This window comes from Morone saxatilis, unplaced genomic scaffold, assembly GCF_004916995.1.
Source record: "Morone saxatilis isolate NCDOM2014 unplaced genomic scaffold, NCSU_SB_2.0 Contig2, whole genome shotgun sequence".
In the NCBI taxonomy this organism is placed as follows: domain Eukaryota; kingdom Metazoa; phylum Chordata; class Actinopteri; family Moronidae; genus Morone; species Morone saxatilis.
Genome location: NW_023339762.1, coordinates 11,996,532 through 12,021,032, shown reverse-complemented (window position 1 = coordinate 12,021,032; position 24,501 = coordinate 11,996,532). Strand labels below are relative to the sequence as shown.

General features: G+C 39.0%; 1 protein-coding gene across 5 annotated transcripts in view; it reads left to right on the top strand.

Annotated features, from left to right (window-relative positions):
• The window catches only part of cntn1a (contactin 1a), a 63,109-nt gene that overhangs the window by 20,805 nt on the left and 17,803 nt on the right, over nucleotides 1–24,501 (top strand). For 4 of the 5 annotated variants that reach the window (XM_035665415.1, XM_035665416.1, XM_035665418.1 and 1 more), the window contains exons 2-7: nucleotides 11,908–12,038; nucleotides 13,985–14,023; nucleotides 21,278–21,404; nucleotides 22,348–22,526; nucleotides 22,908–23,003; nucleotides 23,971–24,177. In XM_035665415.1, the coding sequence (XP_035521308.1) occupies nucleotides 11,984–12,038; nucleotides 13,985–14,023; nucleotides 21,278–21,404; nucleotides 22,348–22,526; nucleotides 22,908–23,003; nucleotides 23,971–24,177 (703 nt within the window). In that variant the 5' untranslated portion in view covers nucleotides 11,908–11,983. The remainder of the gene's footprint in view (nucleotides 1–11,907; nucleotides 12,039–13,984; nucleotides 14,024–21,277; nucleotides 21,405–22,347; nucleotides 22,527–22,907; nucleotides 23,004–23,970; nucleotides 24,178–24,501) is intronic. The other variant, XM_035665419.1, reaches the window with a different exon arrangement.

Genomic DNA, 24,501 nt, shown 5'->3' with positions numbered 1-24,501 from the left:
GGCATTTTAAAAATGTACATAATTGTAAAGGGGCCAAGACAAATATTGGCACATCTTGTCCAATTATTTCATGAGTTTGTATGCAGCTATTTAGCAATAGAGTGTAAGTTCCTTGTATTCGTGCATTTAGTCTCCTTTGCGAACTGAAACAAACACCGATGACTACCTATAAATGCTATTTTTGTCTGTTGTGGTCAGAGTGGTATTGTGAAACACAAAACTATCACAAACTCTACAGCATTTACCCACTCTCGATGTACTGCAGCTTTGTAACATAGACAGAAGGAAGCAAATGATCCTCTTTTATTCCTGTCAGCGTTGGGATTGTGCTGAGTCAAAAGTCTTGGGTAAATCACATTGGAAGAAAAAAGCCAGAGCAATGAAGCCAGCCAGACACAGGCCTTATGCTCTGCCACGGCACTCTGTGCCCTCCTCCACACGCTGAACGCTTCTGAGAGATTTGCATTGGTTTTGATTAGCCAGGGAGCTCATGGTTTATGTATAGTAGTGGAGTGCTTGCTAAAAGGAAGAAATTGTACTTCTTTCTATTTTGCACAATTCTCCTGACTTTTTAGTGTCCTGTCTGGCTGATCTAAATCGGAGCCATTAGATTGGATTTGGTCTCAAGCATCATCTGCAGCTCTCTTGACCTGGTCCATTAGTTCTAATGACTTGAAGGTTAAGTGCATACATTTAGATATCCCATTTCATCACGTACATTTTAGTACAAAATTACTTATATGACTTTATCTGCTTTCAGCACTGAAACACACTGCTCCTACCACTCGCTCGCCATAATCCCTTTTATTTTCCGTAATCACTTATATAAGTTGAATGACCCACAAAATGAATGTTACTTACAGCCTTGGATAATAGAAATGATCTTCCTTTAACTGTAGTCTTCAGCCCTGTCTGTGTCATTCACAGTCCCTGATATAGTTTAAAGGTTCAGTGTATAGGATTTAGTGCCATCCAGTAGTGTAGTAGCAGATCACACTCCCTCATTTCACCATCGTTTCCAAACACTACAGTGGCAGCAAAACTCACGAAAAACAGATAGGAAAAATAAATAGAGCCAGTGTTTGTTCATCCCTTCTGGGCTACTGTAGAAACATAGGTGTTTAACATGGTAGAGTCCATGGAAGGCGACCCATGAAAGTCTCATTATAAGGTGACAAAAACATAACAATTAATCTAGTCTGGTGATTATTCACTAATGAAAACATAATTATACACATTATATTCCATTTCCGCCAATAGATCCCCCTAAATGCTACACACTGGACGTTTAAGGCAGTAGGAATAAATCAAGATCAAGTCAGATGTATTTTCTTCCCCTAGAGCGTCAGCTGGACATGAATTGCCCAGTAAGATAGATGGTAATAGGGTATCTATAAAGAATTGGGACCTCTGCATGATTAAACACTTTGAAATCCAATAATTTTAATCAGTCCATTGCTTTACGTTTTGTTGCCTCAGCACAAAGGTTTTTTTTTGGTTTCTTTTTCACCTGATCACACAGTTTATCATGTTTTCAGATCTGGCTACAAGCAATACCAAATAATTTGCTGCTTGATTGCTGTTGTATGCGGTAATACAGACCCAAAAGCTTACTGAAAATCAGCCATGTTTTCTCCTATACTCTCTTAAATCTGCTTGTGTCCCCTCTACTAAATCCCTGCAACACTCAGCATTTTCTCAGTTAATGCAACCCAAAGGTACTATGTGATAATTTGTATAGTGGCAGCTGAGTCCTGTTTCCAGAACAAACCAGACTTAAGCACTTAAACTTCGTGTTACCACACAGGCTATAGAGTATAAAATGTACAACTGGGAGTATCTGATATATATCTAATATATCTCCATTTTCCTTTGACCACAAATAGCTTAAGAGGAGACATTTGAGGTTTAGTGTCTTGTTTAATCGCTATTGATTACTTGGTTTAGCCTTTCTCTGTCTCTCAACTCTCCTTCCCCGCTAGAAAGTGTTAGATATGACCCTTCAGGCAAAAAGTCGGCCCTCTAAACTTTTGAAAACTCAGTCAGTAGAAAATGTTTTAGTTGTAATTGTAGCCCAGCTCCAGCTACCCGGATATAAGTCATTAGTCAATATATAATGTTTGCGTGCAGTAAATGTATAATATAATATAAACATTGATAATGATAATGAGCTCCTTCTAAGAATTGTGACCAAGCTATTTAGTGAATCGGACATTTTATAAACATGTCCACTGTAATGGAGATAATATTTCCAAACTACCTCAACATTTTTTATACACAGATACCAATGCCATAAGCTAAGTTAGTCACAATCTGTATTAATTTTGGCCAAATTATAGATATCTTCCCAAATATAATACAGTGCTTTGAGTTATAGATTAAAAAACTGAACATAACTTAAAATATAAGCATTATCTTGCTTTACAACAATTTCTGATGTCAACAAAACTATTAACTTAGAATTAGTGGTTGTCGAGTGTTCGTGATGATCTATTCTTTGTTTTACATTTTAATTGTCAGGTGACTTTGGTTTACCTTTTGGTGACAGAACTGGAAGCTCTGAGATATTCATTCTTTAATAAAAGAAAGTAAAAGTAGATATAACCCTACTTCTAATCAAGGAGAGAAGATAAATGAACTTCAAAGAAGAGCTCTATCGTTGGCTTTCATTTGTAAGCTAAATAGAATAGGTTCAGAAAATGAGCTTCAGAATTTGCTTCTGACTGGTAGTTATTATATTATATTATATTATATATTATATCAACTTTCACGTTAGCAATCCACATAAAAACTGCAGCCTTTCATGTCTTATCGTCACTTTGTTGGTCTTCAGCAATGGGCATCTTTTCCAGAAGAAAAAATGCCATGTCTGCAACAGTAGCGAGGATGATGATTATGACATTGGCCCACAGCCAGGCTAATGATGAGAGTGAACGCAGGATGGAGGGGTAGGGTTAAAGTTGGGGTGTTGGGAGCGAGGGGGGCGTTACTTGTGACATTGTGTGTGTCTGTGTGCGTTCTTGTTGTATTTTTTGTGCTGGTGTGTTACTGCATTTGTGTGTGGGAGGGCTTAAAAGATTAAACCTCAGCCTAGCCACAGTGACGAGAGAAGACCCCTCTGTGGAGCGCTCTCACTGCGGGGAGGCTTCTTCAGTGGCGTCCCATTTGCATGGCTCCCTGTCCTGCTCGGGGAATTAGCCTTTTCTTTTCTCATCGTCCCTCCCTCCCTCCTCTCTACACCTTGAAGAGAGTGCTTCCATCCAGCAGCCTTGCTTGTTTCTGAGGCAGACAATGGAGCGGAGTATTTAGGACACTTGGCAGGGTAGGCATGTTGGAAGGGATGGGGACACGGGTTGCTAAGTAGCTCATCTTGTCACATAGCCACTGGCATGATAGCTCTCTACAGCAAGGTAAGCACGGACCAGAGTCACACCACACACACTCCATGCCCTGATTGTTTTGCTGTGTGTTTCTCATAGCTTTGTGTCGTGATATAATAGGCAACCTACTCCTCTCTTGACTATAGATGCCTGTGGCTTTATATTATGATTACATTTAAACATTCAGTTTGTCAGGTTAATCTGTTGCATAATAATGGATTCACACCCTCTAATCCAATATCAGGATGAATAGGAAATGTTGTGGGGAAGATTTGACTTAGATTCATCTTCTGTTGTTTACCATTTATTGTAGCTACCCAATGCAGAATACTTTGTATTCACTCTTTGCCTCTGAGACCTTTCTTTGTGCATTCTGAAGATATTGATTGTTTTCTCAGTATACTTCCCTACCCTAATTGCAACATACAAACTCTTTATCTGTATCTGAACAGCTTTGCTATCAAGTGTTAGCAGCACTCTGTCACTTAGCAATTACAGTTATTTACAGCAGAGTGTATGGCCATTAGTGAAAGAATGTCACTGCTCTCCTATAGAAACCTCTCAGCCAATATCTTTATTGGACAGATGTGGCATGAAGTAATTAAGCTGAGCACTCTCTCTTCATAGAGTGCAAGTCTCCTCTGACCTTTGCCTGTATGGCACAATTTATCATAAACGATGTGACATACTTTCCATACTTGGAAGCACATAGTATTTCTAATCTGGTGGCTTTATCTTGAGTATTATCTTTCCATAGAACGTATCACACTCTTATGTGGTTGTTGCACTGAAAGGTCAACATTTCTGTGTTATGAATAATTAACTTTACATAAAGCAAACTGCAAATGTATTTTATGTTTGTGAAAGAGATTTCAGTGTTGTGTGTAAACAACAATGGTAACATCAAACAAAAGAGGCCAATCCTATTTGTTGTTACCTAATCTGTTCTAAGATTCAGTCCTTTTGCAATTGTACCTTTGATAGCAATTCTAACATTACAAAGGCCAATTAGGAATTTGACTCTCTTTTAATTATGTTTAATATACCAAATTTAATATAAGATAATCTTCATAGGTTCCACAGACCACATGATTTTGTCACACTGTCTTATTCTTTCCAAAAGAAATGTTGGTTGTAACTATCCTGGAAGAGTACTTGACATTAAGATGTGTAACTTCAAGCAGAGAGACTGAGAATCAATTTAAAAAAGCCTATATGAATAGATATTTGATAGATAACTTTTGCAACAACGTGTTTTTATTTATGCCAATAAAGCCCTTTGACACGTGAACTGTAGATCTCACCTTCAGATATTTTACTACTTGAATGAAAGACCTTTATCTTAGAGTTTGATGTTGTATTTTTGGTTTTGGCCTTATACAGATACATTTAATATTTTCTTCCTATTTATTTAGCAATCCAATTTACCTATACTTACTTATAAGTATACTAAGTAAGTTATTTTTTGCATATTTACATTAAACATCTGCATACATCTGCATCATGTTTTTACCTTTTCTACATTTTTTTTACCATTTTTGAAAATACTTGATGAATCAAGAGGCCTATCTCTGCAGTGTGATTCAGCCAATAAGCCGCTACAGAAACAGACAAAGCACAGGTGTTAATCATCACTTTGGAAGCGGATACTCATTCGTGAAAGCAAAATTATCAGCTGTCATTCCGTGTTCTTGGTTTGTCACTCACGGTAAAGCACAGCGTGAAATGATGGCTTCCTTGTTGCTTGACAGTGAACAAACTCACGCTGTGACATCAAAGGCAGAAGTTGTAGTAAATTTTTTATTATTCAAGTCACGTGTTAGCTATTGCGCTTCTACATTCGTTTTCAGACACTACCTGATCTGAGGTTAATGTAATTTATACAGCAGTCCAGCTCCGGATTTCATGGACTGAATGTCTGGTGTCATTGATATTCAGGTCAGCTGAGGTAGCTGAGTCTGTGTGGCCCTGGGGGGCATTGTGTTGACTGCAGGGGTTGGGATAAATAGCTTACATTAGCATGACTTCTATTGGGTGAGAGAGAGAGAGAGAGAGAGAGAGAGGATGAGGTAAGGAGGGAGGGGGGGAGAGACAGTGACACAGTGAATGAGCCTTGACTGGATCATGTGCAGATGGATTACATCATGAATAGTCCTGTACTTCATCCTGAGTCTGTTCTCTGGATTTAGGAGGTACTGATTGGTACTGAACAGATACTGATTTTTGCCGTAGACAGACAACAATAACTGCAGTTCAATGTAATTTGTTTATTAGATTGCACACAACATGACGACAACCTGAAAAATGAATACAGACTTAAATTCAAACCTCACTAACAAAGTTGTACCAAAAATTGCCAAAACATATGGCTGACTACCATTTCTTTATCCATTTAATAATAATAATTATTGGACATGTAAAAGAACAAGATGAACAGCTGGCCCTGCTGAAAATAAAACTTTAGATGGCTATGCTGTTTAATCCTAGATTGCTCAAAGGAAAAAGTGGAAAGTGAATTCTGACTGCAGAAGACATCAAGCTGTTACAATGTGAAAAATAAAGTTATTTTTTATATTAAGTGTTAAAGCAGTTCTTGTTTAGCATCAGGGAGCCTGTGCAGCATAAAGCGCATACAGAGCATCTTTTTCTGCAGATGTTGTTGTGTGTGTGTCTTGGTGTTACTGCTTTATCTGCTGTGTAATAGGCTTGGATAGCCTGTGTCTGTATCCATTATTTAATTGAAACATTCAGTTGGTCTTCTGGGAGATATAAACCTATTTGTCTGTAGCCGAGTCCAGTCTCATTTCCCACACAGATTCTGTATAGAAGGTGTGCATCTTCCAGAGCCTGGGTTGAAGAGACACACAAACTGTCTATGGCTCAGTTTTGGAATCAAAATCGATGATTTTGTCATAAATAATTCATCGGTTAGACTAAATGTATCACTACTGCATTGTGGTAAAATAACAATGATTCAGCGTAAAAATCAAAGGGATCACAGCTTGTGTTTCATTTCAGGATTTATGTATAAACACAGCATGTAGTCATATCAGGTGTTTGATCTCATCAGATGTGAGAAGATTTGTGCTGTTTTCTACTTTTTGCTTTCTTCATTTAAGAGAAACACATGTCAGACTTCATTTCTAAAGTTAGCATTTTGATAGTAAACCTCACACACTTTGACTTTTTACACTGTGCTATATATGTTATGAAGAAACATGTTAAAAACTAGGGAGATAATCCAACATTATGGCAGATATTTGTTTCTAAAATTAGAGAAACTTGACGAAAGAGTCGTGCTTGTGGCTGGTAAACTGGCTTAAAATGTGCTTACTATGTGAATTCTTGATGGAAAAATCAAAAGATCAAACTTCCCAGCTGCTTCCACCAGTGGACCATTTTGGTTACACTGTGCAGCTGAGAGGCATGTTCTGTAATTTCATGAATGAATCGAAAAAACAGCAACTGTTCTCAGCAGGCTCGGGATAAATAAAGCTAAAATGAGATTGAACTGAGATTGAACAGTAATGACCCTTAAACCATGAAGTCACAGCTGCCTCTCGCTAAGGATGTCAGACCCAATGTCTGACTGTTTCATTTTAATTTAATCTGGATCAATATTCCTCTCCATGTCTCACTTGTTTTTTCCCAGTTGCATTTGGTGATGCCACAAAATCATATCTGCTGTATGACAAAATGTGATTTTAGGATGAGCTGTTATCAGACGCCATATTAATATTGGATTACACATCTCATGCCTCAGTAGAAGTGGTAATACACTGCCCAGCAGGGGCGTGGTGATATGAAAGAAAACATGGACTGGACTACATTAACCAGTAGATCATCTTCCAATGTTTAAGGAATAGTTCAACATTTTGGGAAACATTTGCTTTGCTGCTAAAAGTTAGATTACAAGATTTATATTACTTTCACATATGTTGGCTAAATATGAAGCTATAGCCATCAGACCTGGTTTAGCTTGGCACAAAGACTGGAAACAGGGGAGAACAGTTAGCCTGGCTCTGTCCGAGTAACAAGATCTGTCTTCCAGCACCTGTGTCTTTGTCAAATCAGATGCAGAAGTTCAATTAGTAGAACCCTAGAGACCAGCTAGTCTAGCTGTTGACCTTTTGTTACCAGTTTTTATGCTATAAGCTAGGCTTCAACTTCATATTTACTGTACAGACATAAAAGTGGAATCAGTCTACAAGTGTATTTCCCAAAATGTCAATATATTTCTTTAATATACAATAGCAATATGATGTTTATGTAGTTAAAATGAAACTGGCACATTATCGGCTGGTTTTCATGTGACATTTTAATACTATAGAAATCTTGTGAGAAATTAATCTAAGTGTTTTTAGTTTTAATTTCAAACAAAGCAATCTATCACAATTCATAATATTCCATGTGAAATCCCACAAATCAATAATAATAATGGGCAGTAAACGACATGAGGATATTGTCCATGTGGTAAAATGGTTCACATAAAAGAGCAAACATTTATTAACATTGATTTTCTTGATGAATTGTTTTGTCTATTAAATGTCAGAAAATAATCCAAATAAATATTTAAATTACTTGTTTTATCCAACAAACAGTTAAAAAAATGATATAAAACAGAGCACTGTGTGCCTTTACTTCTAGAAATGTTTGCATCCATGTGGATTTCAGACCTGACTTGGAGGCTGCAGCAGCTCACACTTTGTCTAAGCAGCACTCATTTTCCCATCTTCAACTGATTAAGACCAATCCAGCTTTAACCCCATCTTGGATCCCCCTTGCAGGATTACTGCAAATCTGCTGTTAATGACAGTGATTGTGGTGTTTGCGTGTGTAAGGACTGATGGTGGTTGGCGGGGGGGTCGGGTTGTTGGAGCAACATCTTGTTTTTGAAGTCCTCCACCCTGCCCTGTTTTCTCTCTGGTTCTCCTCCCCCACGTCACTGGATCTGCCCCAGTCGATAAAGGAAAACATTCCTATAAAGTTATCCACTTGATTATGCAGCACACATCAGGCCGAGCACAGAGAAGGAGGGGTTTCACTCACGCTCACTTAGCCTATAGCACCCTTCGGGGGTTATGGGGTCATGATAAAAAGCACAAATGACATTATTGGTCATTGGAGTGCAGCAGTAAAATCTCAAAATCTGCCTCCAGCAGCCTCTACTCGTTGTAATATGATTTCTAGGCAATAAGGTTGAGAATCCTAAGGGGAGTTAAGGGAGAGAGAAGGAGATTGAAATTCAGTGAGCAAAGCAAAGCTGGGAAAGGGAAAAAAAAAAAAACCCATCGACAAAAAAAAACACCAAAATCAAACCACAAGCAGTAATAGCTCTGGCAACGTCTTGGGTGTGATTTATGGGGGAGAAGAAATGGCCTTGTTTGAGGGCTGTCACGTCCGGGTCTTGTGATTTACTGTGATGGCTGGGGCTCTCTCATCACGTGCATTCAGGCTGCTAGATAGGACAGGAGAGGTAGGAGGCCCCATTAATACTGATTATAAGAGCATGCTTCCTTTCTGTGTGCTGCTGGTCTGATGGTTTTTTTCCCCGTATATCAATTCAGTGACAGTTCTTAATGGGATAGATTGGACTTCTTCTTTCACTATGTATTGTTATGGTGTAATGAGGTTCCTTGTCATCTCCCCTAATATCTTAAGTACATCTATTAAGATCATTTATGATTTATGAGTTATAGAAATTATACACACGGTTGCATTAAAGCTGTTGAGTGAAGTTGATGGAGAGAGGGAAAGAATGAGAGAGCCTTTATAAACTTCAGTACTTTAGTACTTACTTCAAGGGATGAATGTCTTTAATAGATGAGCAGAGCTCCCCATGTCTTCGTTCCACAACAGCAGTGTTGTTCCAGATTAAAATGAGTGTTTGCATAGTTTCATTGCTGGTCACAAAAGGCCCCCCGCAGCACACAAACTGCTCCTTTTGAAAGGTGTTGCTAGGATACAGGCCAGCGTGAAGATGAAATCCCCTCTGTATTGCTTTCCTACAGCTGTACAGCTCGGACATTATGTCCAACTTATTGTGCATGTGTTACGGTTGTACAGTGTATCTGCACATTTGTCTTAATTCATATCTGTGTGTGTTTCCATGTGCGTGTTTATCTGTCTAGTTGTACAGTGGCATATTACACGGACACTCTTTTATCATAATCCATTTTCTGTAATAAGACTCCATTTGTCTGGTGAGCGCTGAGATCTCAATCCTGCTGTCACCTCCGAGTCTCCACCAGCTGACACCTCAGGCTGTGCACAAAGAATCAATAGTGTCTGCCTCATGTTCAATTACACTCTAATCAACACACACCAGTCCAGCACGACCTGTGAATGAATGGAAATATCTGATGATATTGAACTGATGCTCAGCACTGTGATACCAGTAAATGAATATATTAAGGTGTTACATTTGTTTTGACAGTGTTTGGCGAAAGACAGTGCAGGTAGTCAAGCACTGAACTGGCATTCAAAGCAGAACTGACGAGATAAGCATCTGGGTGTGCTAATGTTCCAGTTGGGTGCATTAAACCATTGCAGAAGAAGAGGCTGCAACAAGATAATGTGATTAAATGAGTGACAGTCAAACCTTTTTTTTCACATTCTCACTCAGGTGTTTAATTCACAAATTGAATATGGGAATAAAAACATTACGTAATGTTAAAATATCAAAAGACTTGATAATGATGGTAAGAACTTACGCACTTTGATAGTTGCTCTATTGCGTCAGACTGTATATGGATTGCAGACCGTAATGATGATTATACTAACGTGGACTTTGTTTTTGTGTTGTTTGGATTTGTGTATTGTGTCTTGTTCTTAGGGGGGCTGTGTTGGTCTGTTGGTATGTTTATGTATTCTGTTATTTCATGGCGGTGGGTTAACATGCTGCAATGTGTGTTTGTTTTGTTGTTAATTTGTCTGAATGATAAGGTATGGGTCTTGAAAATGCTCAGACACGAAAAATAAATCTTAATTCATAAATGAATTAATTAATTTGGTTCTAGATAAGGTTTGGCTAAAGTTTTGGAAGGGGAGGGAGTTGCAATCTGTACCTACATCACTAGATGCCACTGAATCCTTACACGCTGGACCTTTAAGGTTCTTTCGTTAGCCATAATGATTAATTACATGTTTAACTGGATAAGTCATCACTTGGTCCTTGGTCCATCTTAAAAGACAATTATCTTGAAAATGCCACATCCGTGTTCACCCACATTTACTGCATGTTAATGGTTTTTTATCTAGATTTTTTTATTTTGATCAATAGTTTCTTCTGTTACAGTATATAAGCTGAAATAGTAACAGTTATCTCAGTCTGTGTGTCTTTACCTGTAGGGGACCTCTGCTATGTTAAGTAAAAATAATTATTCTAAACACATTTTCATTCTGATCTAAATTAGAATAAGAATCATATGAACCATGTGAAGACAACATATTAAGAAGTACAATTTAAAATCAGATATTCTTCTCAACCATTATGGAGAAATGATCATTCTTCCTCTGGTCTCTGTCAGCTGTTGCTTTTCATATTGTGTTACTGGGCGTGAGGCTGAGAGGTGGTGTGGTGCTGATTGTTCCTGGTGTGGTGTTAACATCTTGGGGGCAGTGAGTGCGCAGAGGGATGAGTGCTCAGCTAAACCATTGCTCAGTGTTTCTTCTGGCTACTGTCCAAGTGTCAATCATCAGGCATCAACCTATCAAGGAGCCCGTGCCTTGGAGGCTGACATGAAGCAGAGACACAGTAAAGATGCTGCAACACGGTCTGCTTATGGTCCACAGAAGGCAGGGATTGGCTGGTGAAGCTTGTGCTATGATGCAGGGTTAACTCTAATACATTACACACGCAGTGCGGCTGCCAAATGAGGCAGATGTCTACTGTATGGACAATATCATACACATAGGGAGATGATTACAATGATAAATTAATAAAAGAAAAAATACAATTCCAAACATTTGCTGGTTCCAGCTATTCTGATGTGATCAAAATGATTACAAAATAATTTATAGTTTTGTACTATTCTGACATTACCTCTGATTACATTCAAAGGATGTTTTTTATTATATTTGGACATTTTGTTGACTCGACAATTTATTGATTAATTGAAAAAACAATCAACAGATTAATCACTAATGACAAAAAAACATACACATTGTAACCAGTGGCCTATGGCTTTGCAAATAGGAGTGCAATTATTCGTGCTAATTCATGTCCTCTTACTTTGGTTTAATGTTGTAAGAAAAGATGTAATACATGACAGAATGCCCAACAAGCAAATCCTTCTTTTAGCATTAGCGTGCTCTTTTTTATCGCTACTGAATCTAGCAAGTTTGGGCCAGAACAGGTCACACAGTTAATTGTTCAACCTCTTTTTCACAGCCATTCTATTATGGTAAATACTCTAACCTGAAGGGCAGTGCAGGTTTTAGCACATTTCTGTAAATTCCCAGTATTGCTAACAAATAAAGAGTTGTCTATGTTTTGACAGTCTTTTCTATTTTATATCTCTTTCAGGAAAACCCGGGGGTCCCGCTAATGTCCCAGCTGAGCTTCTAGCTGTAACTCCACCAGGCGTCCGCGCTTCAGCATCATGCTGCACGTCACCCTGCTCCTCCATCTCCTGGTCCTGTCACTCGCCTCTGCAGGTCAGAAGCACATTCAGTTGAAAGGGAATGGCTAAATTAGTTGACAAATGTGTTGAAAGATGTTTTGAGATACTGTATCACTGCCGCATCTCTAAAAATCTTTTCATACAGACTTTTTAATGTGATCTACTTTATATATAGCTATTGAATGTTTGCATGGCCTTATGAACATTTAAATGAACATTTTGACCTATTTGGCATCAGTGACACATGTTGTAATTAGTTCAGCAGCAGTTTGCTGTCTGATAATTTTTTTTTCAAACATTGCTGGTGAGCAGCACTCATAAATCAAAAGGACTTGGCTCATCTTTAACTTGTATACCCTTCATCTTTCAGGTGTCACAATCCAAGAATTCAGTTGTCAAAGATTCATTTGGCACTAACAATCTGCCAGTGCAATGTGTCTCATATACTCATATACTCAGATAGAAACTGCAGAAACAGTCATAAACTGTGCCTCCTACTACAAAGCATGAAAATCACGCAGGTGCCTGGTTTCGAAGCCCATGTCAAATCCGGATTGTCTGGATGAATAGGGTACAAGAGAGACAAGGTGTTAACAAGCTGCTAACTGCCAGCTTTAAAGAGAATAGTACATATAATGACACTAGCAATGACGTGTGCTTCAGGCAAGAAAATTGTCTACAGTATAGATGCGTGTTAATGTCAGGCGTATATGCAAACTCGTAAAAATATGATTTAGATATATTGACGACAGATACACAACTCTAAACAAAATTCTAGAAAAATCTACAAAGCTTATGTGTCTGATAGGCCTGGCTGGGCAATCATGTGCCTTGGAGGGCCTGGAGATTGCAGGTTTTCATTCCTTTTTTCTGTGATACTGCTGTGCAATCAGCTGTTTTGGAAACAAAGCAAAGTGGTCAGAGAACAGCAGGTCTGAAAATGACCTGTCTAAAAAGATATAACAACACAGAGGAGATGTGTTGGGTACCTTGGGCTATTCCCACTTGTTTCAGATTTTATTTCACATGAACAAAACAAAAAGAAAAAAAGGGAGATGGCTTGAATTGGGAATTCTCCCGACTTCACGCTACATCTTTCTCAAACAGACTCTTAGATTTAGGAGATTTATCTTTCTTTTTCTCTCTTTTCACAAGATTTTGGCAGCACTACAGCTGAAGCATAGAATATCCTGTTGAAAAATGCGCAATTGGCAGATAAACATGGTTGCACCGCACACATACACAGTGTATAGAGTTCACCCACACAAGACTGAGCTGTATGGCTGCTCTATCTAAACAGACAGCAGCCAACCAACAGACTCCGGTCATTATTGTGGGGAGAGAACATTGGCTTGACATTTTTGTTTAGCCCCAACAAGAATAAAGTTTGATGGTTAATGTGACATTAATGCTGACAGCCGAACAAAAGTCAAGCGCACACAACTTCAGTATAGAGTGTGTTTACTATAGTTCAGATGGCCCATCCTAAGGCTTATTCAACAACATAGAGTATACAAAAGAGTGACAGCTAGGATTATTGCTTAATCATCAGGATTGTTTTATCCCATCTGGAAATGATCATTTGAATAGAGAATCAGAGAGTAGTTAAACCCACGTTCATTCAAGGCCATCTACTGAATTTAGGAGTTTTCTTTTTTTTTGTGAAAGACAGGATGTAGTGGATTCCACAGAGATGGCCTTCAGCCAAAGTTAGTCCTTTAGTCCAAAGCGGGCTTTCCAGTCATTCATCACATTTTCAGCAGCATGAAAGGGATTCTATCAAAGACCTGCACCTCTCTGAAGAAACTTGTATGATGAGGCAGGATTTGTTTTGATCCATATTTCTTCCTGTGAGAAGTTAGAGAAATACACCTGCAGTTGAGGAACACCGGAAGTAATAATCAGTAAATATCATCAGTCTTATGTTTGCGGCATCATGGCTCAGTATGTTGACATTATTTCCTTTGTTAACTGTTACAGATGCATCAGTGCACAAGGAGATACCTGACTTTTATGGAGGTAAGACTGATTATATTACTGAATAGTCATGGTAGCTTGTTCCAACGCCGTAACAGATCTTCCTATACTGTTAACATTAATTGCATTTTTAGTATTGATGAAAATACATGCTTCCTGGTGGTGGCCAGTATTGTACCATGAGACGTTCAGCACAAATATACACACACGTTAGACATTGTTTTGGTAAAAAAACTCTTGTACAAAAATTGTTGTGCAAGAAATAATAAACGGGGCTGCTTTCGTGATGGTCAATTTCCTGTTTTGTTCTAACCTTTAATGGTCTCCTAACAGTAGATAATGCAGACCACATGGGTTTAGTTTTTTTATATATAATACAACCCTTTGTTTAAAAATTGGAGTAAAGCTATTATGAAAAATAAGAGCCATAATACTGCGTCGAAATATTCACCTCCTCCTTGATTTAAACACACTATTCAAGCTTCTGCACTCACTTCTACTCATGTGTTAAATACAGTGAAAGCCAAAGAAAAGAGGTATGTCAAATCCAAATGAGTTTCAGTTGTGGTTCTGCCCACTACAACCCCTGAGGTAGACAAACTACAATATCTGCCTGTCAGGATTTGTTAAGGGACAGGCTGTGACAGACGGCTCCCTTTCTCATGGTCCACAATAGCACGGGACAAATGAAAATCTATCTGGAGGTCATTTTTTTCTCCCACTGTTGCTATTTCTGGATCTCTCCAACTTGCAAATGTACATTAATCCTAATGGAGATGGTTACAGCCCAAGAAATTGCACTGTACTGCGCAGATGAATACAGGATGGTCATTAGAGCTTGAAGCTGTATTAGAGCTTCCCTGCATCATTGACAGAGAAAAATAAAAACCCATATAGAAATGTATATGTAGCCTATATATTCATTTGATTATTGTCTATTATTATAAAAATGGTTTACCCGTAAGAGAACTGTTTAAACGAATGGTTCAACATTTAGGGACGTACGCTTATTAGCTTTCTTGCCAAGAGTTGGATGACAAGATAGATACCACTTTAATATCTGCTGCTTTTCATGTCATGTATGCCATATATGAAACTAGCTTAGCTTAGCATAGTATAAAGACTGGACACTGGAATATGGTATGTCTGGCTCTGTCCAAAGATAACAAAATCAGCAAAACAAGCAACCAAAGTACATGAATGAACAAGTTATATCTAGTTTCTATAATCTGTACAAAAACCAAGTGTATAAACGATGATGGGTTATGTGCCAGACTATTTCTTGGTTGGGCGCAGTCGCTGCTAGGTTGCCAGGCAACCAGCAGAGACTCCAGGAAGTCTCTGTGCCCAGCCAAGAAATAGTCCAGAAATAGTCCACATAGTCTTTTCATCTAATACCCTGCAACATATTTCCCAAAATGTCGTAATTTCTTTCGGTCAAGTGTGTTGGCAAAAGGAATATCAAATCCTCCAAGTGCACGTGTGATTTTCAAGGTGCAAGCTTTAAATGTAAAAATACCAACAGAAAGGAGTGGCACTCTCCCCATTTTCAGACATACTGTAGATCTTCATTCATAAATAATATATTTAGAGTACTGATCAATCAGAGTACCCTCTTGTTGTACTATGCAGAGCAGGTCGTCATGTACTGTCAGTGTTTACGGCTTTATCAGTGTAAGATTTGTACCGTGTGTGTTATTCTCTGGGAGAAAAATAAAGTAGAGGCAGACTGTCAGCAAGGGGTAATTTGGAAAAGGGAAGCCTTGCTGATTCGTTGCCTGGGAACAAGTTGTGATGCTGCATGCAGGTTGAATTGTTAATGGATCCAGCGAGGAGAGGAATCATTTTTATCTGGGGGTCTCTCTTTTGTTTGTTTTTTCACCCTTTCCTTCTCTGTGACTTTTACAGTCTGTGTGCCTGCCCAGAGTGTCTCCTCCCGGACATGTTGACATTATCTCCCCTTGTCTGTAGATATAACACAGCATGATGCAGCAAAGAATGTTTTCAATGCTGCACGCATCAGTCCAATACTCTATGGACTACAGTGTTTAAGGTCACTCAGGACTAGAAAATGTGAGAAAATGCTGCTCCGGCTTTATAATTTTGAATTATTTGTCAAACTTGGACAAAGATGAAGGTGTAGCCCTAGGAGGAGGCAACGTCGATCCCACACTCCTCAAAGGTCAGAACATTGTGTAGGTGGCCTTCCAGCTGGGACACATTGCTTAACATTCAGCCCATAGCAATGTTAATGCCCAGCATTCTACTGTTAAAGCAAAACTACTCAATATCTGTCTCTTTAGTCAAATCAAATCAAGTAGCGGTTCCTGAGGCAAGTACAGAGGTTTTGTAATATCCATACATTATAATTGCAATATTTACATACATATATTTAATTACAGCTACACTAAAGGTTATGCATGCATTTTTAATTTACTAAATCAGTACATACTCATTTCCCAATAGAGAGGCAAATTCTATACCCTTAAAGAAAATTCCTTTAAAAACCTTATGTCAAACGAACCCTAGTTTTCAGTTTGCCAGATGGTGGGAGTGTGACACATCAAAGGCCTTGATTGATGGCTTATTTTTTACCTACCTGCAATTTTAGACTATAAGGTCTGTTTTAACTCACTGCATACTCTGTTGATATGCATTAACTTTTTATATGCAAATTAGTTTTCATTCTCATTTTTGCTTGGGCAGTAAAGAGGGACACACACAAACACACACATCCTATCCTTTTTAATTTGGGTCCTGTCTGCTTTAAAGGGGCAAGTTGCTGCTTTGATGTAATTTTACAAAGTTTCTAATTAATTATTGAATTATTTTGTTAATAAATATTTCATGAGTAATATAGTTATACCTTTGGTGTGCCTTGGGCGCAAAAGTTTGAAAACCACTGCCCTAAAGGTTTAAAAGATGGCATTAATATGTATTCAAATGTTGATAGAGACTTCTCAAATCAGCTGTCCAGCGGTATTGTCAGTACTTTTCAAACACCCATATTTTGCCAAGATATGGTTGAAAACATCACTTCCATGGTAGTCAGTCCTTAGGTACAACCTTCGCAAGCTTTTGAGCATGTGGGTGTATTGGTTTGAGTGCCTGCCAGCAGCGTATTTAAATGTTTCAATACCTCTGAAAATTAGATCTGCAACGCAATGCAATTAGTCGATAAATAGAAAATAAATCGGCAACTATAAATTGTTTTAGCAATTTCTTAAGCAACTGCCCATTATTTAGTGGTTGCAGATTGCAAATGTGAGAATTTATTGCTTTTCTTCGTTGTACATGACAGTAAACTGAATATCTTGGGGTTTTGGACTGCTGGTCAGACAAAACTACATTTGAAGATGTCACCTTGGCCTGCCAGAACTTCTAACACAACTTTTTGACATTTTATAGACAGAACAGTCGATCGAGAAAGTAGTCAGTAGACTAATTGATAATGAAAATAATCTTTAGTTAGCAGCTCTATTAAAAAAATATGATTAAAAAGGCTGAATATCTGATATATAATATCTGAGATCTAAGGGGTGAGTGTTTGTGTCCTACACTTATTTATGGTAGAGTATTAAAAGAAGTTATTAACATGCACCTAAAATTATACTTAAAACCTCAATGAATAATAGAATCATTAGAAACTAATGCCAGGGAACATAGCAGGCTCCGTATTTGTTAATGAAGCCTGTTCAGAGGAAGATCACTTACAGCAGGCCCTAAAGACACATAGCATCTGACTATTGTTTTTATTTCTCTCTCTGTGTGTGTATTTGCATTTGCTGTTTATGTGTTTGCTTTATGCAGGGAAAAAGAGGACCTGAGATACACTGAATGAGTAAAACAGAGATGAAAATAGAGGTGTAGCTTTGGACAGAGTTGGAAAGAGATTCTCTGTGTTTTGAAGAAAACATATTAGGCATGCATGAGATAAGGGTGGAAAGCATTTATGAGAGAACACAGTAGGCAACTGACAGTGGGAGGCTTTGAGACATGATGAAAGAGAGAAAGAGTGATAGTTAGAATAAAAAGTCAGGGTCCACAGTCAGCCATGCTAGCGGGTGTGAAGCTGTACTTATTCATAGTGGTGCTTGGAGCTAAATGCTAAAATCAGAATACTCACAATGACAATGCTAGCATGCTGAATTTTAGCAGGTAAATTTCACTATTTCACTGCATTGTCAGCATGGAAATTAGAATTACACACACAAAGTATAGCTAAGCCTGATGTGAAGGTTTTAGCTTTTCAGGTTTTTAGTCAAACAAAATAAAAGTTTGACCATATGGAGCTGGATGCTCACCAAAGTTATTACAGTCCATCCTGAGGGGGACATCAATGTCTGCATCATACGACAGTTCAGTAACCAAAACAAATATGAGACTGCTGATGGCACTAGAGGAAAGTTAGAAGACCACTAGTGTGCCCACCTACCTCATAGATAGCAGCACCAGATGGTATGCCACACAGAAGCATCTGGGAAGTCGTTGTTGGAAAAGGGCAGGTACTTTAAAAAAACACTCAGCAGGTGATTCCCTTAATTATCTGTCTATTACTGTTGGGCAAACTTCAACCAATCAGATCAACAAACCATATAACGTAGTCATACTCCTACCGAATCCAGTCGGGAGAAGAGTGAAAACATCTTTTCCATTGAGAAAAGCCTTTGGTGCTGTTCTTTACTCTTCTTTCAATGAAGAAATACTCTCCAGTTCTCATGCTAGCAGCACCTATGCTAACCTCTATGGAAACTGGCATGGTTGTTTAACGAACAATGTCTACTCGCTGCGTCACACCTAGCGCCCACCCCAGTAGCTGCCAGTATGTCCCTAAAGGACACCGATTGGTCCAGCACCACTGTAGTCTGGCCACAAATACATAGATTGATTGGCAAGATGGATTATTTTTATATGATATATTTTCACTAGATAAGTGTAAACACATGGGGGCTAGATGAAAAGTTAAGGGATCACCAATGTCATTAGATGATCCCTCGTGGTGACACTAGAGGATCACCAAAGTCAGTAGGATCCATCCCCTGGTAGACTGGTAGAATTTCTGTTTTAATCATAGTGGAGATATTTCAGTCTCAACTAAAGTGGTGGGCTGACTGACTGACATTGCCGTCCTCGGAGCCATGTAGCTTGCATGGCTAACTAGAGAGTTAAGAGACCTTTAGAATGGAAGTATTTGTAGAACGAAATCCAGGAAATGTAAAGAAAGAGGAGCAGAGCGTGACAGTAGGATATAGGTTAGAGAGATGGAGAGAGGACAGAGGAGGGCCAGAGACAGATAGACAAGTGAAAAGTGAAAAGTGAAACGAGAAAGAGAGAATGTAAGAGGCCTGTGTGTGTGTCTCCAGGCAGTGGGCCTTATGTGGCCTGCTTTAACACTCCCCTTCACCATCTGTCACATCCTACGTTACAGGGGAAGGATAGGAACAGCACCAGTGCTCATCTCACCGGGTTACACTCCAACTGCTATTTCAGCACTGCACCAGAGCCTCAATGACTCCCCTCCTCCAGCCCACCCCACATTTATATTTCATATTTACATGCAAAGCATTTTTCTGACACTCAGTCAGAGCAATCTAAATGCAACAGTAGAACAGGGTCAAAATAGTCCCTTTTCTACAACTCATCCTTGTGAGTCTGTTTCTTTCAATCCTTTTTTTTCCTTTGCTCTTTCGTCTTTGTCGCTCATTCGCAGAACATTGTCTCCCACTTAATTTGCCTTCCATCAGCCCCCATGTCCCATTTATAGTATATTTAATTCTCTCTCAGCCAGCAGTAGTTCAGAGTCCTTGGGATTTGCATCAATGTTAAGTGCTCGCACACGGTTGGCTGCTGGAATGTGTGAGAGGGAGTCGATCCTGTCTCCAGACGTCTTAATTGCTGCCTCCTGGTTAGCTGTTCTGGCGTGAGAAGGGATTCGGCTAACTTGCTGGTGTGATTATAAGTCTGTCTTCATACTTGCTAGGATTAAAAGATTTTTAATTCCTCTTGCGTCCTTCCTTACTGCAGAGGCAGATAAATATGCATTTGGTTACTTATGTTTAACTACACAGTATTTGCGTCTACTGTACATCAATGTCAAGCACACACGATCGATGAATGGAATGTGTTTGATTCTCGCTTTATTTTCTTATTATTCTGCTTCTGATTAAACATATCTTCCTTTTTTGTAGGGGTAAATAGTAGTAAATATACAGTTTCAGATGGCAGAACATATGAATATAATTGTCTTTTGTTCAGGTTCATAAAGGTTGCTCACTATCAGTGAATATGACATTTTCAGTGAGTGAATCCTAAGCGCCAAAGCAGACCTGGTTTAACGGATCGAGTAGAAGCAGGATATTACTGTCTGAAAGAGTGAGCTTCTCCCCATTGAGGTGTCAGCTGTGCTCTCTTAGAACTCAGAGACGCAGGGGAATAACACACATGTGTGCACACATGCATCCGCACATGCCTCACATTTGTATTCCTGCAGTCACCTACACACACTTTTGATCTGAGAGAATAATCAGCATTTGAGAACATTTCGCCTCATTGCTTATTCATAGCCTGGCATTGTGTTTATGTCTTATTCATGCCACTGCTTATGATGTCTGTCTGTTTTAATGAGTAATTGGGGCTAATTGTACGTGTGTATTGATGGTGTAAAAGGCAGATTGAACCAAGAAAGGCATTTTCATCAAGGGGACTCATCTCTCTGGATATGCCGATGCAACTGCTTCACAGCATTGAGGATGACACATGCAGTATGAAAGGGGCTTGGATTATGCTAAGTCAAGTTAGCATTTCCAGCTCCAGGATTTGTATTAGCTTGTAACAATATGATATCCACTGGCAAGAGATGAATGTGTCACTGTGATTTGGCACCTGAGTGAGCACATCTCTGTCATAATTAGTGCGATGTTGTGATTTGGAATAAAGCAGGGGCTTTATTACTCTGCATCATGCCTGAAAGAGAGTTTGAGTGAATACAAGGATTAGATTAGTTAAAGCTACAATCAGTATTTCCCTGAAACCAGCTTTTCGAGGCAATAGAGGTGTGTGAGTCTACCAGAAACCAGGCTGTAATATTAAAAGGCAGGTCCTCACACAGGCAATCTCACAGTCTAGTCAGTGCGTTTGTTTTTTTTGTCTTACATCTGAACCCTGCTGTCTTGTTTTTGATGGAACTGCCCTAGAACTGCCAGACAGACTGAGCTCTAACACCTTGATATTTCCCGTTTGTAAGACTGACCCAGCTTGTTGTTATTTACCCTGGACTTGTTTGTTTGCTGTCGGCAGATGAAGCCACAGGTTACGGGCCAGTGTTTGAGGAGCAGCCGGTGGAGACCATCTACCCTGAGGAGTCGCCTGAGGCAAAAATCATCATGAGCTGCCGGGCCCGGGCCAGTCCACCTGCCACATACAAGTAACATATGTTCCTCATAAACCCGGTCTCATTATTACCCGCTGTGCATTCTGTGTGTCTCGCATCACTCGCCATCTCTCAGGCTGTATTCAAACTGGTTTAGGGTCTGCCTGTAAATGGCAAGGTCACAATGATGTTTGGCTTAACCTTATTGCACCTCCAAGGTTCACAGTGTAAGTGTGACCATCCAGCAGTGCATCATTTTGTGATATATATTGAAGCAATTCCCACATAATTTCACTGCAGATATTTGTTTTTTCCTCATGCTAACAATAATTTAAATGCCAAAATATGACACACCAGAAAAACCCGATAACAAACAAGATGCTGCCTCTGCCGCAGCAGAGCAAACAGCACTGCCTGGTTGTGTCTCCACTTCATTTTACAGCTCTAAATTTAAAGCGTTTTGCATGATCCATTTCAATTTAGATGTAAATGTATGTAAATGATATTACTTGGCATCCCCCAAAATGGTTTCACTGTCAGAGAGCCCAGAATTAGATGTCAGAGGGGAAAGAATTCGCTTTGACCACAGTATTGGTATTGGTATGAAACATTTGAGAGAGTTCATCCACAGTACAGTCCACCAGCAATTTGCGATTGCTTTTATGTAGAACAGCTGTTATATTTGAATCTTTAAATCTGTAAATCTGTAATATTACAGTATGTGCAGACATTTGACACTACACACTGTAATGGAGACTCTGGTCAGATTTTGCATTGAGGGGCCTAACGTCAGGTGTTTGGGACATAATCACATGCAATTAAAATACTGCATGTCACTGCATGAAAAACTGACAAAATTCTCCTTGTTGTGCTCCATGTAAAACAAACCTTTTGCCAACAATTATCAAATATTAGGTATGCTACCATCATACAGTCATATCTGACTGCTTTTCTCTGTGCACTAATGTATTGACCCTAACTGTTTTCCTTGTCGCAGGTGGTTGAAGGATGACATGGAAATTGACTTGAAGGCACAAGGCAGACACTACAGTTTAATGGGAGGCAACTTGGTCATCAGCAACCCCACAAGAACCGAACATGTAGGAAAGTACTCATGTTTGGCCAGCAACATGTACGGCACGGTCATCAGCCGAGAGGCCTCAGTCCAATTCGGATGTAAGTGACCCAGATGTGACCCCCCAATGTAGGCTGCAATGATGCACGGTACCATACAGAATTAACAGAGAACTGCTCTGGAGCTGTCCTTTCATGCATATTAAGCACACTGAAATTGCAAGGGCAGCTGGGACTATTGCAGTGCAATTTGTGAATGGTCTAACTTCATGATGCCACCATGACTAATGTACTTTTTATTAAAAAACTACAGCTCAATTCAGAGGGAGTTGTTGAGTTTTATACAATCCTTAATCCTTTAGTGTAGATTTGATGGGAATTAGCTATAGCGGATGCTTAAATATGAATTTATGACGGTAGATTCTGAGTAGCTCTTGAGTCTGAAACTGTCTGACTGTTGATTTTTGTCTCTGCCTCTCTCAGACCTCGATCTTTTCTCGTCAGAGGAGAGGGAATCAGTGTATGTGAAAGAGGGACAGGGGGCCGTGCTGCTCTGCGCTCCCCCACCACATTATCCAGGTACAGCATGTGATAGCTGAGTGTGCTTCTGCTGAATGGGTTCTTCAAGATTATATTCAGTCTCCCTCATCATGTAGCATTAGCATCTGGTTCATGGCTTAAAGGGCATTAAAATGATCATAGCAAAGGATTGGATTGGAATTATGAATACAGCCAGAACAATCAATGACTGAATGAAGATCAGGGTAAGATATATCATATATGAAGCAGTCAATAGTGTTAAGATATCTTTATTTTTGGAAACACAGGTTACTAAATGGAAGAAACTAAACGTTCTTTTTTCTGAGTAGTTGCTCGGAATTACGAGTAACATACAATTTCATATTATTGGTAGATTTATTTGATCTCATATTTATAACATAATGTTTATAAATTGGATGCCTTCAATACAACTACAGCATCAACTCCCAATATCACTGGAAAAGTAAAGTTCAAAGATATGCAGGGGAGATGTTTTCCTGATGTGCTCATTCCAATTGGAATGATTAGAAAGATTCTCCCCTTGTTCAAAATAAATCAGGAAATCAATTATAGGCTGTATTTATAGCCTTTTCAAGTCAAGTCATGTGAGGATATTCACAATTATCCTGATGCAGGATTATCACAATAATGGAAATAAAGTGTTTTTTATCACGATAAACGATAATATTGTATATCGTCCCATTTCTACTAGACAGATCTAAAATTCTTCATCAATACATCATAACCATCTTAACTATGCTACAGTGCCCTTTATGCCTTTAGCTAGAAGAATTATGAGATTTCCTCTGAAAGGTCAATAGATACTTGAATAATAAATCCTCCTCAGCAACAAAGAAGTGTGCTATTTTACATTTTGCGTCTATTCAGATTATTCAAAGTGAGCTATCTTCACACACAGTTCCCTCAGCTCTTTTCAAAGCTTTTTGTCCATGTCCAGGGTCATGATTGACAGGTGGTGTTTTGTCGTGTCTTTTTTTTTGTTCAGCCGAGCTGTCGTTCCGATGGATCCTCAACGAATTCCCCACCTTCATCTCACTGGACAAGAGGCGTTTTATCTCCCAGATAACGGGTAATCTCTATATCTCCAAGGTGGAGTCCTCAGACAGCGGCAACTACTCCTGCATTGCCTCCAGCCAGTCCATTTCCAAGAGCGTTTTCTCCAACTACATCCCCCTCGTACCTCTGGCTGAACGTTAGTACCTCACTTCCTACTCTCCATTGTCTTACCAGTTACTTATTTCCAATGCACTGCAATTAATATCTCTCAGATCAATATACAAACATTTATTGTATTTTAATGTATAAAATGTACTTAAGAAGAAGTTCAGTAAAGAAGTATGGAGCAGGAGCTAAAGTGTGTAACATTTAGGAGGCTCTATTGGCAGAAATGGAATGGAATTGTGTGTAATCAGCTGTAAAAACAGAATCATTGTGTTTCCGTGACCTTAGAATGAGCCTTTTTTAATCTAAAGAGGGACCTCTTACCAGGAGGCCACCATGTTGAACCATCATGTTT